At 36.2% G+C, this 19,652-nt stretch overlaps 2 protein-coding genes across 2 annotated transcripts; both read right to left on the bottom strand.

The window, feature by feature from the left end:
- Window positions 1–4,237: 4,237 nt before the first annotated feature.
- On the bottom strand, window positions 4,238–5,450 carry LOC137834300 (uncharacterized). Its single transcript, XM_068642361.1, has 3 exons — window positions 5,373–5,450; window positions 4,709–5,074; window positions 4,238–4,552 (listed from the first exon to the last, which is right to left on the bottom strand). The coding sequence occupies exons 1-3, from the start codon at window positions 5,448–5,450 to the stop codon at window positions 4,238–4,240; spliced, it is 759 nt and encodes a 252-aa protein (XP_068498462.1).
- A 55-nt stretch (window positions 5,451–5,505) lies between these two features.
- Window positions 5,506–8,040, bottom strand: LOC137834294 (uncharacterized). The gene is made up of 3 exons (XM_068642358.1): window positions 7,994–8,040; window positions 7,683–7,908; window positions 5,506–6,396 (listed from the first exon to the last, which is right to left on the bottom strand). Exons 1-3 carry the CDS (start codon window positions 8,038–8,040, stop codon window positions 5,506–5,508), a joined length of 1,164 nt encoding a protein of 387 aa, XP_068498459.1.
- Between the last annotated feature and the right edge of the window lie 11,612 nt (window positions 8,041–19,652).

The raw sequence follows: 19,652 nt of genomic DNA, 5'->3' as shown, positions 1-19,652 counted from the left end.
CCTTTGGAAAACCTTTCAAAAAACCTTTCAATCCTTCTTCTCACATAGAAATTGTTTGATCTCTGTCAAAAACGTAATTGCTCAGCATCCTTTCATGTGAGAGAGGCTTTTCTTTATATAGAAAACAATTTCTAACTTCTTTTCAAAAAACAGTTGAAAAGCTGAAACAACAGATTCAGTTTTGAACCTAACAGATTTATTTTGTGAAAACTGCCAACTCAGCTAACTGAAATAACTGTTGAGTTGTACCTTTGGTGCCCTAACTAACTTTCGAAAATCCTTTCAGCAGACAAAAGAATAAACCTGTTCTTTTACAGAGAAACAAATTCATTTTTGTGCAGTATCCTGATTTTAGGAGAAAACTCTAAAAAGCTTTTGGAAAAACTTTTAACCACTTCATGTGCTTATTCTAGGCTTGGTTAGGCATCTAGAATAGATCATGTAGCAAAAGGCAACCTTACACATACACAAGCCTACATACAAGATCATCTAAACCTATTACAAACTTTACAACAAACTAGCTATTTTCTACATCAAACACAAACTAACACTAGGTAGAGAGGAGGCTTCATCCACCTTCAACAATCTCCCCCTGTTTGATGGAGACAAATTCCCTTTGCACAGCATAGTTTGATGGTCACAATCTGTATTAGAGAATTTTTAGAGATAAAACCAGAATTGAGCAGTTGTGAGTTTTGTGCTACCTCCATGTAGCTTGAGTCAGTACATCAACTTTTATGAGCTTTCTGTGAGTTGTTCTTCTCCCCCTTTGGATTCATCAAACAGAATAAAGCATGGGATAAAATCATACAAGCCATTCATCACAGTTCAAACTATAAATCCAGTATTAAGTTCTATTACAAACCACAAAAAAATCAACTAAAAAAATAGTGCAGAATAAAGACAAACAGATTAAATCCAAATTGTTCAACAACATATAAAAGCTAAAGACTTAGATATAGGATCACTTGTCATTGTAGTAGAGCGCAGCTAGCTGCACTTGAACTCCTTCAAGTTGGTCATCCAAGTGTTGAAACCTGGCGTAAGTCATTTCATAGTGTGCCTTCTGCTCATATGTGAGTGTGTCCAGCCTGCTTAGCACTTGTCTTTCAAACATGGACAGAGTGGGTTTCAGTTTTCAAAGAGAAAAGACTTGACCAAGACCTGCACAGAAAACATCAGAAAAAGCAGAAAATCACATGGTCATCACATGTGATCTTTGACTAGTCATAAAGGCTCTTGAATTTTCAAGATTTTGGAATATATTCCTTTATGACATGTTGTAACTTCGTCCAGAACACAATCAGGCTTTCAACACAGCTTTATTGACTTAGGATCCTTTCATAATTGAGATCTGCAACAGACAGAATTCAAAAGAAGATTAATTCAATTTTTTCACAGTGCTGTCAAAGAGGAAACAATAGGTTGTTTCGAGGAAACAATCAGTTGTTTTTCTGCAGCATGTTGGCAGAATGTGATTTTCAACCATAGATTTAGAAAGGTTCAAGACATAAGAGAATGTACATATTTAAAACAAAATTAAACATGTAATAGTTATTAAAATCAAATACAAAAGTAAGGAAGGTCTTATCCTTTTGTAAGTTTCTTCAATGAGTCTTTTGTTTGTGATCAAGAAGCCTCTTTTGACTTTTGAAAAGACTTGAACTGGTACACATCATTGTTTCAGATCCAGTTTTAATCTTTTCCCTTCAAGAACTTGATCAGATGACTCAGAGCCTCATTTTCTTCTAGATTTCCTGCATAAAAAGGAATTCAAGCAGCAAGGTTTGGTCCCCTTACAAATGTGGGTTCATTTGACTTATTTTTATCATTTGAAACCTCACAACCTTTGGGAATCCATTTCATAAAACCTCTGAGAACAGAATATTTCCTTATTTTGCAGAATCTAACAGAATGACCTCTCTTCATGCAATAAAAGCATGTAACAACCGGTTGTTTCGACTTAACAATCGGTTGTTTTACTGGCAGTTTTGAAAATTTCTTTGAAAAATTATCTTGCATGTTCTGTGGATTAAAACCTAATCCAGCTCTTCCAAAAGCACAATTTTGAGATGCTAAGACATTCTCAAAGTTGGATTTCCCCTTTGAAAGCTTATCCACAGTACTACCAAGATAATGCACTTTCTTTTCAAAATTTTCACAATTTTCACAAATGAGAGTGTCACAGTTGTAAGAAGAGTTTTTGCAATGATTTTCCAGATTTTCAAAAACAATTTTTGATTTTTCCAGCTCTTCTTCAAGTGCCTTAACCCTTTTTTCAAGCCAGTTGTTAAGCCCTTTCAATCGGTTGTTTGAGAGAACCAATCAGTTAGCTTCTTCATGTGTTTCTTGAAAAGCTTCAAGCAATTTACTATAATTTTCAGCATTTAGGGAAGCACATGAACTTATATCACTTGAGCTACATGACTCATTATCTCCTTCCGCAATCAAGCATATGTTTGCTTTTTCTTCTTCACTTGGTGATGAGCTTGATGAGGAGACTTCATTCTCATCCCAAGCTATGTATGCTCTTCTTGGCTTTCCCTTTTTCTTCTTGTGGCTTGATTTCTTTTCATTACTTTCTTTGTTTGGGAAATCTGCTTTAATGTGCCCTTGTTCACCACAACCAAAGCAAGTATACTTGTTAGAATTGAAATCACTAGTTTTCTTGTTGCCATACCTTTCTTTGTTGGCTTCTTTGTTGCGATTTCTCTTCAAAAATCTACTAAACTTCTTGGACAACAAACTAAGGATTTCTTCTTCACTTTCATCCCTTGATTCTTGCTTGCTTTTGTGCTTGGCAGCTTTCAAGGCAATGCTCCTCACATGTTTGTCTTCACTCTCTTGAACATTGAGTCTATTCATTTCTAACTCATGTTCTCTAAGCTTACCAAATAAAGAAGCCGTTGTCAAGGATGTCAAATCTTTTGACTCAGAAATTGCTGTCACCTTTGGTTGCCATGATCTATCAAGACATTTGAGGATCTTATATTTAGCTCTTCTTTATCAAAGGTTTTCCCAAGGCTCATAAGGTGGTTGATGATGTCGGTGAACCTTTTTTGTACTTCAGCGATTGACTCACCTTTAAGCATTCTAAACATTTCATATTCCTGAATTAGAGTATTCTTTCTAGCTCTCTTCACATCATTGGTTCCTTCATGAGTCACCTCCAAAGTGTCCCACATCTCCTAGGCGAAGAGCATTGAGAAATCCTGAAAAATTCATCCGAATTCAAGGCAGATGTTATGATGTTCTTAGCAATACAATCAATTCAGAATTAGTCCATTGAGACCAAGGTTTTTCAATGGAAGATCCATCTTTTTCAAGTTTTGGAATAAAGGGGCCATTTTCAATTGCATCCCAAATTCCCTTGTCAAAAGATTAAACAAAGATTTTCATTCTAACTTTCCAGAATTGGTAATTCAAACCACAAAAGAGAGGTGGTCTGTTAATTGAAGCACTCTTTCCAAAAGGAAGTTTATCAGCCATTAAAAAAAAATTTAGGATCAAACTTGAGTATTTTTCAAGTACCAAGCTCTTAATGCTAATTGTTAGAATGTATGACTTTAAACTAGAGGGGGGGGGGGGTGAATGGTTTAAAGGGGGTTTTCACAAACTTTTTAGAATAGAATGAAATTCTTTTCAAGAAACCACATTTAGGAATTCAGTTTGCCAAGAACAAAGCTCAAAACAGAAAAATAATCGGTTGTTTCGCAGAAACAATCGGTTGTTTATACCAGTAAAATAACAACAACTGAAATTAAAGAGTTTAAGGAAGAGAGAAATGCACAAACAGTTTATACTGGTTCACTCTTAACCCAAGAGCTACATCCAGTTTCCCAGAAACCACTAGGGAATCCACTAGGTAATCAAATCCAGATTACATACACACACCACCAAAGAAGTGACCTTGATCCCCTCAAGACACACACTTCCTTTGGCTCAACACATACACCACCAAGAATGTTGATATTGACAACCTCAAGAGCACACAACCCTTCTTGGCTTTACAACACCAGAATGCAAGGTTATCAGACTTGAGAGTCTACTGTGACTCGTGGGAGCTCAGTAAACTCGACTCGTAAACCCGACTCGTAGACTCGTAAGAGGATGCTTCACATAAAAAATTTAACAAAAAAATAATAATTCATGATATCAAATCCATAATATTGAAATAAACAAGTTCATACACCAATAAAATAACTAAAACAACACAAATGTTATAGTTTTAAAAGTCTCATTCATCTAATCCTTTAAGGAAATCATCTCCAAGATCTTCATGATCATCTCCATCTTCATCATCACCATGTTCATCATCATCATCTTCATCATCAACATCATCATCAAAAACTATATTATCAAAATTAGCTGCATCTGGAATTGAATCATTTAAACTTGTTCCTCCACCTATGTCAACATTCACACCATCATTTTCAAGTATAGTTTGCTCAACCTCAACAACATTATCTCCTTCTTCAGTTATCCATTCATTATTGGACTGAATGTCTTCAAATGGAAGAGCAATAGATCTTCTAATTTGTTTGTTTCTCAACTTCGAATTATACATTACATAAACTAAGTCATTCATTTTCTTTTGGTGCAAACAATTTCTTCTTTTTGTATGAACCTATAATTAAATATGATATTTTTGTCAATATATAAATCAAATTAAGAAAAAACCTTAAATAACTTGAAGAACTTTAATTACCATTTCAAATGAGCTCCAATTATGCTCACACCGTGAAGAACTACAAGTTAAACTCAAAACTCGAACAACAAACCTCATTAGTTCTGGAGTTCTATCCCCAAACATCTCCCACCAATCTGCAGGTAACATACCTTTCCTACCCAGCTTTGCATCTTCCAAAGAAAATATTCCTCTTGCATGGTGAAAATCAGTAAGTTGCAAATTGATTTTTGTTCTTTCTGCAACGTTATTAACCAATCTTCTCATGCACATGTACAACCCCTCCTTCACCTCAGCATCATCATTTCTAAAGTTTGGTTGATAGTGCAATTGGGGGTTTAAGTAATAGGCAGCATGCAAAGGCCTATGAAGCTGATTAATCCACCTCTAATCAATGATTTTCCAAACAGGTTCATAACTACGTACCAATTATGTATGTTAGAACTTAGAAATAATTACACAATAAATAAGTATTAAAATTTAAAATGGAAGAAACCTAGAAATGTTACCTTTTCTTGATATTACTAAAGTTGCTTTTAATCTTCTCTTTGGCGCAATCCATCCCCTCATATATAAATCCCATTGCGGGTTTTACATCCGAATCTACCAATCGAAGGACCACCATAAGAGGGGCAACAACTTTTAAGCATATACTTACATTCTTTCAAAATCGACTATCTAATACCACATTTTGAACTTTTCTCCCTTCTTGAGAAGTTCCAAACTTGCTTGTTTTCCATTCTTCAGAGTTAAACATGGTCATCAATGATGTTTTCATTTCATACAAACAAGCTAGAGTCAAATATGTTGTGGCAAATCTAGTCATTCCAGGCCTTTAATTGCTTCTCAAAATCTTCAAAGATTAAATCAATACAATGGGCAGCACATGGAGTCCAATATAAGTGCTCCCTTTTTTGCATCAAAAGCTCTCCACCTGCCTTGAAATTTGCAGCATTATCAGTAACTACCTGCAGTACATTTTCCTCACCAACAAATTCTACCGCATCATCCAACATTTTAAATACTTTATCTGCAGTTTTTGAGATGTCAGAGGTATCTAATGAATATAGAAACACAGTTCCTTTAGGACTGTTCACCAAAAAATTACAAATTGACCGTCTTTTTTTGTCTGTCCATCCATCAGACATAATGGTACAACCTGTTCTCTTCCATTCATCCTTATACTCTTCAAGTTCTATATCAGTTCTGTCTACGCCTTGTTTCAAAAGCTTCTCTCTAATATCATGATATGTTGAAGGTTTATAGCCAACACCATATCTACCAATCATGTCACACATCTTTACAAAAGCTGTTTTTCTAATAACATTGAATGGGATGGCACTTGTGTAGAAAAATTCAGCAACTTGAGCATCAACTTTTTCTTTATCACCTCTCTTGTACATTTGATTCAGAGTAGCTTGAACACCATCAGAAGATGAAGATTTACTTTTAAACATCTTACTAGAGATACTTTCATTATCTTCCTCACCATCAGTTTGTCCAAAACTATTAAACTTAAACTTTCTTTTCTTCAATGAGGCATCTTTAGCTTCTGAGACAACTTTCAACATTAAATCTTTGATTTCTTCTGGTATTGATACACAAGGTTCAGAATCATATCTTGTTCCGGCAAGATGATGTTTGAATCTGAAAATTCCTCCATTAAATATTTTGCTGCAGTAATTACATTTCACTTTTTTTTCCATTCCCTGAAACATCAGTTCCATGCTTCCATCCAATATCTGTTCTATTTCCTACCGCATTCTTACTTCTAGGTGGCAGTAATGCTGAATTTGAAGTAGTTCCAGACATCTAATGATCTTACTATGCCAAAAATTTAAAAAAAAAACAATCAATTAGTCAATCTGCCCTAAAATTAAACAGAAATCCAATATGTCCCAACCCTAATTTTAAAATCCTATTTTAAAACCCCTAATTTTAGAAACCTTAATTTTAAAACCCTAATTTCCCAATTTGTTCTCACAATAGCAGCAAGAGACAGAGACTACTTACCTATCACAGTGCGACGATGGCAGCGGTACGAGCAGCGGTGCGACGCGGTGCTGTGTGGTGAGACGCAGTGTTGTGCGGTGCGACGCGGTGCGGCGCTGTGTAGCGATGACGAGCGGCGATGACGAGCAACGCAAGGAGAAGCTGCAGCGATGACGACAATGAAGGAGATGAGATCATGAAGAAGATGAGCACGTGAATCAGGTAAGTAAAACCCTAAAAAATTAACCAAAACGCTCCGTTTTGGGCCATTTTTCGCAACTCGGTGACTCGGCCCTAAACTCGCGAGTTTTACCGAGTCAACTGCGGGTTTACTCAAAAACGAGTTTGCTCTCGAGTTGACTCGCCACCCTTCACTTGACTCTTAAACTCGTAAGGGTTTACGAGTTAACCCTAGAGTTTGATAACCTTGCCAAAATGTACAGAAAATCACAACGAATTACACTGTTACAGAATCTACTGAAATTAATAGAGTAATCCTATTCCACTTCTCTCTTGAATAACCAAAGCTCAAAGTTCAAACTCAAATGCTTCAAAAAATCTCTTTGAAAAACTCAAATCGGTTATTTCTTTCTTGTTGTTTGTTATAAAACATTAACAAACTATTTATAGTATTCAAATCTTGGTCAAAGCATTTAAAGCATGAGCGTATTTAGTTATGAAATCAATTAAAGCTCTTTTAACAACCAAAACTTTTTTTGTTAGGATTCTAAACAAACAATCGGTTGAAATAGCGAATCAATCGGTTGTTTGGGTTTGACAGCAAGTCAACCATCCAAAACCGTTTTCAAACTTTTTCAAAAACACCTAAGTATAAAACAATCGGTTGTTTTGACAAAACAACAAGTTGTTTTTCACTTAGTTTGAGAAACACTTTAAACTTAAAATATATGAAAACACTTAAGCTTTAGATTCAACAAAGAGTGGATTACAAATATAATCTACCCCAAATCCTATTCTAAAGCACACCAGCAACAGCAAGCACCTCCAGCCTTTCATCAAACACAAAGGATTTGGATTCTTCAAAGCTTGAACACACTTGATTCAACACTATGGATGGCTCATAGCCCACAAGTGCATGCATATCATACTCATATACATTTCCAACACTTGGACCAACTCCATAGGTTTCATCAGCAACTTCTTCATTTGGATTTTCAGTGTCTTGATCATTTTTTTCAGCTTGGTATTCATCATCTGCTCCAACAATTCTAGTATTTGGGGCAACTTGGTGTTATCATCTGCTCCAGCTTGATCTTGACAAGAAGGACCCCCCTGTTCCTCCTCTTTACTCACCCATTTGTTGTCAACCTTGATGAATCCCATTTTTCTAAGAGGTCCATTGTTAATTTCATGAGATGGCTTTAGCACCTCAGACAATCCTTCTTCAAAGTCAACTTCAAAATATTGAAGAAATTTAGTTATAAGAACAACATAAGGGAAATGATAGTCACTTAATGATGGAGATCAAGCTCAAGAGGACATGGAGGCCAATCAACAAGATCAAGAAGAGGTGGAGGCACAAATGGAGGACGCCCATGGAGGTCAAAGTCCACCTCAAAGGATTACAAGAAGCATGTTCAAAGCTTTGGGAGCTAGAGGACATTTATTTTCTCTTTTTGTAATTTCTTTAGTTGAAGGTGCTTAGAGGGAAACATTAGAAACCTCTTTTGTTTTAGCATCTTTTAGGCTTTAGTTAGGAGCTTTAGGAGGGGGGTGTATTAGTAGATAGGTGTAGGTGTAGTTTTTGGGAGGTGTCATAGTAGAAAAAGGTCACACCTCCCATGTGACTTGTTTTTGGTGGGAATTTCAAATGAGTTTATTTGAAATTTCCCACCTATTTTTTCAGCACCTTAGGCTATAAATAGAGGTGCTTCCTTTGTAAAATTCAGATTGGAATTAATCTAAGAAAACTCTACTCAAATTTTGAGTGACCTTTGGAGAGCTTTTGGAGCCTTCTTCTCTAGTCTTATCTTGATGGATCAATGGAGTCCTCAAGTGGCGGCATCACTCTCATCTAGAAGCATTCCACATTTCTAGTGGCGAGATCATCCATCCTCCTTCCATCTTCATGAGCATTCTCTTCTCCTTCCTTTCTTCTTCTTCAATTGTTCATGTTGCCTTGTGTTCTTGAGTTGTTTAGTTTCGGTTTTTCTATTTTCCAGCACTATGTTCTGTTTTTGTTTTTAATTTCTGTTTTGGTTCGGTTCATTTGATCAATTGTTCAATTCTGTTCGGTCAATTCCAGTTTTAATCTCTTTGTTGATTCAATTTGACAATATTTGGTTCATCCAAATGAGTTTGGGATTTGGTACTAGTTTTTGGTGAGTTCTTGTCTTAGAACAATGATCCAACTCTAAGAAAAAGTGCCTCTATAATGTCCAGCTCAAGGTGATTCCTAAGAATGTCAAGAATCATTCTCTATATGGCTAGTGGAATCACATCATGTGGTATCATGAGTCTTAGGTTCATTCTTGTTTAATTGTTGAGTTGTGTGCACTTTATTTGAAGAGCTCTTTTTAATTTCTTGCAATTTAAGTTTCTGTTTTTAGAATTTTAATTGAGTTTTCTTGCTGTTTTTCTTTTACACCAAGTGCTTGTGAAAAGGTTTATGACACTCATAATTCTTATGAGTATGGTTGCTCTTTTGGAATGGCATTATCCTTTCTAGAGTTTACCTTAAGCTTCCTTTCACTTGTTGTTAAAATTTGTGATGTGTCTTTTAATTTTGTAATCATGTCAAGTTTTGTCTTAGTCATGTTATTCCATATATGTCATTACTTCTAGTAGTACTTTTATTGTTTTGATTGTTTCTTGCTTTGGTGTCATATAATTTTCTGAATTGATGTTGATCCTTTGTGCATTTTCCTTTTAGAATTGAGTTCATACTTGTATTCTAGACCTATACAAGTTCCAATACATCATTTTCTATTATGTCTTTGCTAGTTCATCATCCTGTTTTTTATTCCTATTAGGATTCCTCTGTTTCTGAAAAAAAGTGCTTACTGTTTTTCCTTATTGCAATTGATTTACTTACTGGAAAATTCTGAAATTCTGTATTTGAGATATTCAAAGTGTTAGAAAAGAATAGAAAAAAGAATCATTCAAAAATACGAAGTACACAAAAAATGATAAATAAAATAAAAAAAGTGTACAATTCTGCCGAAAAAAATACGGTAATCTGGCAGCGATTTTGAAAAATTTATTTCTCTCAATTGGCTTACTGTTTTTAATTGATTCCAGTGCCACTATTGAGTTAACATCTTGAAGTTTCTGTGGTTTAAATTTCATAATCCAGTTCGCTCTACATCATTCCAGTTAAATCAGTGAATATCAAGCACAGTTTGCCTTTTAAAAAAAAAAAATTTCCAGTAGCTAATTTTTTGTTTTCTTCATCTACTCTAGAACTTTTCCTTAAGTATTCTTTTGTGTGCCTACTTTTCTCATTGAGTTCTTTATTTTCTTGATTGTCTTTCATTCTTACTCTTTGAGTTTGTCTCACATATAGTTTTCCTTTTGCAATTACCTTTCTTTGCTTATACCTTTTCTTGTTTGTCTTTATTGTTTCATTGGTTTTGTGGTGGTTGCTTTTGAGATTGGTGTGCTTGCTTTGACATCTTTCATTTGAGGATTCCAAGGCCTCAAGATCAGATTGGTGCAAGAACATTATTTCTTTGAGAGTGACCTCTTTTTCTACCTCATTTCACTTCGGCAGTTTCAATTGCAAAGCTCACTGTTTTTGCTAATTTTTTAACTTGTTTGCTGTTTTGTGTGTTTGCTGTTTTTAATTACAAATGGCTGGATTTTCAAGTGATGCATCCTACAAGAAGAATTCTCCTTCCAAAGCTTCAATTCTTGGTGAATTACATGAAGCTCAAAGAACAATTAGACGGTTGGAGGAGAAAATGCAAAAGATGGAGGTCCAACAAGCTAGACCATCTCCTTCTATCCATGATGGACATCATTCTCATAGACCATCTTCAAGAGCTTCTTCAAATGATGTTGGCCGTGAAGATGAGCATAGGAGAAGGAGACCTCCACCCCAAGTCCATGGACAAAGACATCATCACCAAGGGGAAAGAATTCACTACGGCAATGGCTTCTATCATGATGCAAAGTCCAAGCTTCCTTCGGTCAAGTTACCTTGTTTTAATGGTTCTAGTGATCCAAATGTATATTTAGATTGGGAGGCTAAGTGTGAACAAATTTTTGAGATCCATGAGATCCAAGATGAGCATAAGCTCAAGCTAGCCACCCTAGAGTTTAGTGATTATGCCATGAAATGGTGGCATGGAATTGTAAAGGACATTATCTATCACAAGGGTCCTCTCGTGGACTCTTGGAACTCTTTAAAGGATCACATGCGCGCTAGGTTTGTGCCCCCACATTTTAGGAAAGACCTCATGTTGAGACTCCAGCGGTTTCAACAAGGCACGCTAAATGTGGATGAATATTATAAGGAGCTTGAGACGCTTGTGCTCAAAATTGAATTAGAAGAAAGTGAAGAAGCCATGGTTGCTAGGTTTGTGAGTGGTCTTATGAAGGATATTCAAGACATTGTTGAGTTACAAGAGTATTCATCATTGGGCTCTTTAGTTCATCTTGCAATGAAGGTGGAAGCCCAACTTGCAAAGAAAAACTCTTTTAAAAATGCTTCCAATGATGGATACTACTCCAAGTCTTGGAGAAACAAAACTTCTTTTTCTAAACATCCTTCCAAAGATTCTTCTTTCAAACCCAAGGAATCTAAGCCATCAACTTCTAGACCAAAGTCTCCCACTAGAACATCTAATACTAAATGTTTTAAATGTATGGGTTATGGTCATATTGCTGCAAATTGTCCTTCCAAACGAAGTATGTACATGCATGAGGGCATTGTAGTTAGTGAGCATGATTCGGATTCTCCTAAGCATTCATTGCATTCTCATGCATCTAGTGAGGAAGAGAGTGAATGTCCACTTGAAGGGGACTTGTTAGTTGTGAGAAGACTTCTTGGACAAGTTTCACAACCTTTTGATGAAAGTCAAAGGGAAAATATTTTCCATACAAGATGTCTTATTCAAAACAACATTTGTTCCTTGATAGTGGATGGGGGTAGTTGTGCAAATGTGGCTAGTACAAGAGTAGTAGATAAGCTTGGATTGCCTACTATCTCTCATACAAAGCCCTACAAATTACAATGGCTTAGTGAAGTAGGAGAAATAATTGTTAATAAACAAGTCCTCATCCATTTCTCCATTGGAAAATACAAAGATGAGGTATTATGTGATGTTGTGCCCATGGAAGCTACTCATGTTCTTTTGGGAAGGCCTTGGCAATTTGATAGAAAAGTTTTACATGATGGCTTTACCAACAAACTATCTTTTGAATTCCATGGTCACAAGGTTACTTTAAAATCTCTCTCTCCAAGAGAAGTCCATGAGGACCAAGTTATCATGAAGAAAAAGAGGGAGAGTGAAAAAGATAAAAAAGATAAGAGTTCTAAGCCTACACTCCTTGTGTCTAGGCGTGAAATTGAAAGGGAAATAGTGGCTCATCATCCTCTTTTTTTAGCCATCCCTAGAACTCTTAGAGTAGAATCACTTGTTGATAGTTCTCATTGCTTGGAAAATTTGGTAGAAGAGTTCCAAGATGTGTTTCAAGATCCTCCAAATGGACTTCCACCTTTGAGAGGGATTGAGCACCAAATTGATTTGATACCGGGCTCTTCTTTACCAAATCGTCCAGCATATAGGACCAATCCAAGTGAAACCAAGGAAATTCGCCAACAAGTTGAGGCTTTGATTGAGAAAGGGTGGGTGCAAGATAGCATGAGTCCTTGTGCTATGCCTATCATCTTAGTGCTAAAAAAGGATGGCACATGGCGAATGTGTTCGGATTGTAGGGCCATAAATAACATAACCATTAAGTATAGGCATCCCATACCTAGACTAGATGATTTGTTGGATGAATTACATGGTTCTAAAATCTTTTCAAAGATTGATCTTAAAAGCGGCTACAATCAAATCCGTATCAAACCGGGTGATGAATGGAAGACGGCTTTTAAGACCAACTTTGGTTTATATGAGTGGTTAGTTATGCCTTTTGGTTTAACTAATGCACCAAGTACCTTCATGCGCCTCATGCATCATGTTCTTAGACCTTTCATTGGTAAGTTTGTTGTGGTTTACTTTGATGACATTCTCATTTATAGCTTATCTTTGAATGACCATAGGTTGCATGTTAGGCAAGTTTTGGAAACCCTTAGGAAGGAACATTTGTATGCTAACCTTGCTAAATGTATGTTTGCTCTTGATCATATAGAATTCCTAGGGTTTGTTGTGAGTTGTAAAGGGGTCCATGTGGACAAAACAAAGGTGGTGGCCATTCAAAATTGGCCTACACCGAAATCTTTGAATGAGGTCCGAAGTTTTCATGGGCTTGCTTCTTTCTATAGAAGATTTGTCCCAAACTTTGGTACCATTGCCGCACCACTCAATGACATAGTGAAAAAGGATGTGGTCTTTCATTGGGGAGAAGCACAACAAAATGCTTTTGATACTTTGAAAGAAAAATTGACTAATGCTCCCATCTTGGCCCTTCCTAATTTCACTAAGACATTTGAGATTGAGTGTGATGCTTCAAGCATAGGTATTGGGGCTGTTCTCCTTCAAGAGGTCCACCCCATAGCCTATTTTAGTGAGAAATTGAAGGGAAGTCATCTCAACTATTCCACCTATGATAAGCAATTATATGCACTTGTTAGGGCTTTGTTTACTTGGCAACACTATCTTTTTCCCAAAGAGTTTGTGATACATAGTGATCATGAATCTCTTAAATATTTGAAAAGCCAAAACAAACTTAACAAGAGGCATGCTAAGTGGGTGGAATTCATTGAGCAATTTCCTTATGTGATCAAACACAAGCAAGGCAAAATAAATATTGTGGCGGATGCTCTTTCTAGAAGATACACCTTGCTAAATCTTTTAACCTCTCAATATCTTGGTTTTGATCACATTAAGGAACTTTATCATGATGACCTTGATTTTTCTCCCATCTATCAAGAGTGTCTTAAAGGAGGACACAAAGACTTTTTTATTCAAGATGGCTTTCTTTTTAAAGGAAAACGTCTTTGTGTTCCCCAAAGCTCTATTAGATTATCTCTTGTTAGAGAAGCTCATGAGGGGGGTTTAATGGGACATTTTGGGGTTGCTAAAACTTTGGATGTGTTGCATGAACATTTCTTTTGGCCACATATGCATAAACATGTTCATAGTTTGTGTGATAAATGCATAGCTTGCCGCAAAGCTAAGTCTAAAATGCATCCCCATGGTCTTTATACTCCTCTTCCTATCCCTTCAATGCCTTGGGTAGATATATCTATGGATTTCATCTTAGGCTTACCCAAGACATCAAAGGGAAAGGACTCCATTTTTGTGGTAGTGGATCGTTTTTCAAAGATGGCTCACTTTATTCCTTGCCACAAAGTGGATGATGCATGCCACATTGCAAACCTCTTCTTTCAAGAAGTGGTTCGCTTGCATGGGATTCTTAGGTCTATAGTGTCCGATAGAGATCCTAAGTTCTTGAGTCACTTTTGAAAGACCTTGTGGGGCAAGCTTGGAACTAAGCTTTTATTTTCTACCACTTGCCACCCACAAACTGATGGTCAAACCGAGGTGGTGAATAGAACTTTGGGACAACTATTGAGATGCTTTATTTCGGGGAATCCTAGAGTGTGGGAGAATTTACTACCCCATGTTGAGTTTGCATATAACCGAGTAGTAAATTCTACCACCTCCCATTCTCCTTTTGAGGTGGTCTATGGGTTTAATCCCCTAACACCTCTTGATCTTCTTCCTATTCGCCTTCTTGGAGATGTCTTGTGCAAAGATGGGGATGAAAAGACTTCTTTTGTGAAAACTTTGCATAAAGACATCAAGAAGAGAATTGAGAAGAAGGTTGGCAAGTATGCTGAACTTGCCAATAAAAGGAGAAAAGCATTGTTGTTTGATGAGGGCGATTGGGTTTGGCTTCACTTGAGGAAGGATCGTTTTCCTACTCAAAGGAAGTCCAAACTAATGCCTCGAGGGGATGGACCTTTCCAAGTCCTCAAGAGGATTAATGACAATGCTTATGAGTTAGATATGCCTGATACATTCTTAGGTAGTCATACTTTTAATGTCAGCGATCTAACTCCCTTTTCTGTAGGTCTCCAGAATTCGTGGTCGAATTCTCTCCAACTCGGGGAGTATGATGGAGATCAAGCTCAAGAGGACATGGAGGCCAATCAACAAGATCAAGAAGAGGTGGAGGCACAAATGGAGGACGCCCATGGAGGTCAAAGTCCACCTCAAAGGATTACAAGAAGCATGTTCAAAGCTTTGGGAGCTAGAGGACATTTATTTTCTCTTTTTGTAATTTCTTTAGTTGAAGGTGCTTAGAGGGAAACATTAGAAACCTCTTTTGTTTTAGCATCTTTTAGGCTTTAGTTAGGAGCTTTAGGAGGGGGGTGTATTAGTAGATAGGTGTAGGTGTAGTTTTTGGGAGGTGTCATAGTAGAAAAAGGTCACACCTCCCATGTGACTTGTTTTTGGTGGGAATTTCAAATGAGTTTATTTGAAATTTCCCACCTATTTTTTCAGCACCTTAGGCTATAAATAGAGGTGCTTTCTTTGTAAAATTCAGATTGGAATTAATCTAAGAAAACTCTACTCAAATTTTGAGTGACCTTTGGAGAGCTTTTGGAGCCTTCTTCTCTAGTCTTATCTTGATGGATCAATGGAGTCCTCAAGTGGCGGCATCACTCTCATCTAGGAGCATTCCACACTTCTAGTGGCGAGATCATCCATCCTCCTTCCATCTTCATGAGCATTCTCTTCTCCTTCCTTTCTTCTTCTTCAATTGTTCATGTTGCCTTGTGTTCTTGAGTTGTTTAGTTTCGGTTTTTCTATTTTCCAGCACTATGTTCTGTTTTTGTTTTTAATTTCTGTTTTGGTTCGGTTCATTTGATCAATTGTTCAATTCTGTTCGGTCAATTCCAGTTTTAATCTCTTTGTTGATTCAATTTGACAATATTTGGTTCATCCAAATGAGTTTGGGATTTGGTACTAGTTTTTGGTGAGTTCTTGTCTTAGAACAATGATCCAACTCTAAGAAAAAGTGCCTCTATAATGTCCAGCTCAAGGTGATTCCTAAGAATGTCAAGAATCATTCTCTATATGGCTAGTGGAATCACATCACTTAACCTCATAGATTTTTGCATGTGCTCCTTGAAGACATGAATCTAATTGACTTTGATGTTCTTCATTATGCAGTATATTAGAACAAGATCTTTTTCAGTGAGAAAAAAATTATTACTCCCCATTGGAGTCAGCATCCATGAGACGATGAAGGCAATGATCCTCTCATTCATTTTTAAGCCACCTACAGAAAAACCCTTTACTTTCAAGTGAAGATTTTTTAGGCAACTCACATAATATTGCATCTTGTTGAAGTCCTCCACCCCACCTATGTTTCCTTTGATGATCCTTAACCTAGTGTATTTTTGACCCGTGATAGCATTCCACACAGCAAGAGTGATCTCCATATCTACTCCTTTGACATGAGAATATATGTTCTCACCATCAATAAGTAGATTTGTGTAGAACACCTTTACAAGATCCGGATAGGTGTTCCCAGGCATCTCAAGAAACCTTCTTAGTTTATGATCTTTCAAGGCATTCCTCAGATCCTTGAGTTTCTTTTCTTTTAACCAGTTGAAGGATATCAAATTTGGATTATTGATGGTTTTTCGACTTGACTCATATAAAAACTTTTCAAAAACTTGTCACCCGAAAACTAATTTTCAAGGTGTCTATAGCTTTTGGTAGCACGTGATTTCTTTTTTTCTTTTTTGGTGAGGGAGATGAAGAGGGCATGATGCAGAGATGAATTTTTGAAGAAGTAGTGGAAACAACAAGTTTCAAGTGAGGTTGCAGAAGAAAAAAAAAATAATGGGTTGTTTCTGTGAAATATTCAGTTGAAATCACACACATATATAAGTAGAAAAGACTGACCAAGGTAAATTGGCTTTTAGTGAGTTGTTTTTCCAAAGAAAAATAATTTTTTACAGTGGGAATAGGTAGTGCATCAGACCCAAACAAATATTACTTTGACAGACCCTTTAATTTGATTGACCATTCATAAAAAGCACTTAAATTTTCAAGAAAACCACATAATATATTCCTTTATAACCAGAATATATTCATTTATGATCTGATTCAGAGACACATTTATTGCACATTTGACCAACAATCGGTTTTCAAAAGCAGAAACAAATGTAACCATGCGTAAGCAGTCATGATAACTTTATTTAGAGGTGTAAGAGGCAAAACAATAGGTTGTTTTGTACATTCTATTGAAAATGAAGCTTTGATACCTCAAAATCTGTGAAGATAGCTTGAAGTCTGTGTTGCTGTGTATGGGCATGGGTTCTAGGTTATTTAGAATTTATTAAATCCACTTATTCAAGTCAAATCTGAATCAATCCAATTCATTAAAAGAAAAAGTGTTTTTCAAAGTAAGTGAAAAACAACCTCTTGATTTATCGTTTTAATCGGTTGTTTTTCTCTTAGAATGTTTGAAAGGTATTTAAACTGGTTTGACCTTGGTTGGCTTAACTATCAAATAAATTCATTCGGTTGATTCGATAATTCAACCGGTTGATATTTGAAAATCCTTAACAGCTTTTCATTAAACTGTTTTCTGTGATTTCAATCTTTTTTTGCTCATGATTAACTGCCTTAAACGACTATTTTTGAAAGCTATAAAACTGAGATTACCTCTCCATTTCAAATACACAGAAAGAGCGATTCATAAACACATTTGTCAAAGATTGGATTCAAGATTGCAAGATTGCTTTGGCTTTGCATTAGTTTAAGAGTGGAGTAGGTTCAACTGTAATTCCTTGAAACAGGTGTAATCTTTCCTGCTTTCATTTGTAATTGTTTCCTAGTTTGTAAATTTGTAAATCGTTGTACTGTGAATTCAGAGGGTGTTCTGACTTTGTGTGTGTGGTTTATCAAAGAGGGTGAGTGTTCTTGAGAGGTCAAGATCACCTCTTTGTTGGTGTGTGTGTCTGTAATCTATTGTTGGTTACATAGTGGAATCTCAGAGAGTTTTTTGAGAACTGGACGTAGCTCTGGTAAGGAGTGAACCAGTATAACTGTTTGTGTGATTTTCTCTCTCTCTCTCTCTCTCTCTCTCTCTCTCTCTCTCTCTCTCTCTCTCTCTCTCTCTCTCTCTCTCTCTCTCTCTCTCTCTCTCTCTATCCCTTAAAACTGTCTGTTATGTGATTTTAACATCTACTGATATAAACAATCGGTTGATTTGCATAAACAACCAATTGATTTTCTGAAATCAGTTTAAAACCATTTTGGTTCTTGGCTGATCTGATTGTTTTGTCTATACTTCTTCATTAATCTTCATTCTACTCCATTATTTGCGAAAATCTTCCAAAACAACAGGTTTTTTTCAAAGAAACTTTAAAAAGGTTTCTTCTTGTTACTTGGCTTAAACCCCATTCTAGCCCTACCAGAAAAACAATTTTGAGAAGCAAGAACAATTTCAAGATTGGATTGGCCTTTGGAAAACTTGTCCATGGCTTTTAAAAGGTAGTGAACCTTGTTTTAAAGAGAATCACAATTTTCACAAATTCTAGAATCAACACACTTGCAAGAAGAGTTTTAATAAATCATTTCCAAGTTTTCAAAATCAGTTTTTGAATGACTCAACTCTTCTTTCAAGGTTTTGACTCTATTTTCCAACCAGTTATTTAACCCTTTCAACCGGTTATTCAATAGGGCCAGCCTGTTAGCTTGCTCATGAGTTTCTTTGAAGGCATCCAGAAGTTGGATATAATTCTAAAAATTAATAGAAGTGCTTGAACTTACATTGGTTGATTCTGATTCTTCCTTTGCCATCAAATATAGATTAACTTCTTTATCTTCCTTTGATGATGAACTTGAGGATGAGTCATCATTATCTTACGAAACTATGTAGGCTCTTCTTGATTTGGCTCTCTTTCCAAACTTCTTGTTAGCCCTTTCTCTTTGCTCTCATTGTTTGGACAACCAGCCTTGATGTGATCATGTTTACCACATCCAAAAAAAGTATAGTTTGTAGAATTAAATTCATTAACTTTCTTACTATTGTACCTGTTTGATGGTTGATTCTTTTCTCGACTGTTCTTCTTCAAGAACTTTCCAAACTTCCTAGTGAGCAAGTTGAGAGTCTCACTATCATTGCATTCACTTGAGTCTTGACCATCCTTATGACAAACAACTCTTAAAGGAATGCTTTTCACATGCTTTTATTCATTTTCTTGGTCATTAAGTCGGTTCATCTCAAGCTCATGCTCCCTTAGCTTTACAAACAAGGAGGCAGTGGTCCATGTGGTCAAATCCTTGGATTCTCAAATTGCAGTGACCTTTGGTAGCTAAGATTTATCCAAGCATTTGAGGATCTTGATGTTCAACTCCTCCCTTTCAAAGATTTTGCCAAGGCTAATGAGGTGATTTACTATGTGAGTGAATCTTTTTTGGACATCCAAGATGGTTTCCCCTTTAAGTATCTTGAACATTTCATATTCTTGAATCAAGGCATGCTTCCTTTCCCGCTTCACATCAATTGTGTCTTCATGGGTAACCTAAAAAATGTCCCACATCTCCTTTGCAAATATCCACATTGAAAGACCTTGGAAAATTCATATGAATTCAAGGCAGAAGTTATAATGTTATTGGAAATGCAATCATATTGATCCTTTTTATTTTCAATCTTAGTCCATTGAGACCAAGGTTTTTCAATAAAAACATCATCTTTTTCAAGCTTAGGTACAAAAGGGCCATTTGTGATAGCATCCCAGATTCCTCTATTAATTGATTCAACAAAAATTTTAATTCTTACTTTCCAAAATTGATAGTTTAGTCCACAAAAC

Source organism: Phaseolus vulgaris, chromosome 11 (assembly GCF_000499845.2).
Source record: "Phaseolus vulgaris cultivar G19833 chromosome 11, P. vulgaris v2.0, whole genome shotgun sequence".
Classification (NCBI taxonomy): Eukaryota; Viridiplantae; Streptophyta; class Magnoliopsida; order Fabales; family Fabaceae; genus Phaseolus; species Phaseolus vulgaris.
The sequence above is the reverse complement of the archived record's forward strand: the minus strand, read 5'-3'. Positions and strand labels throughout refer to the sequence as shown.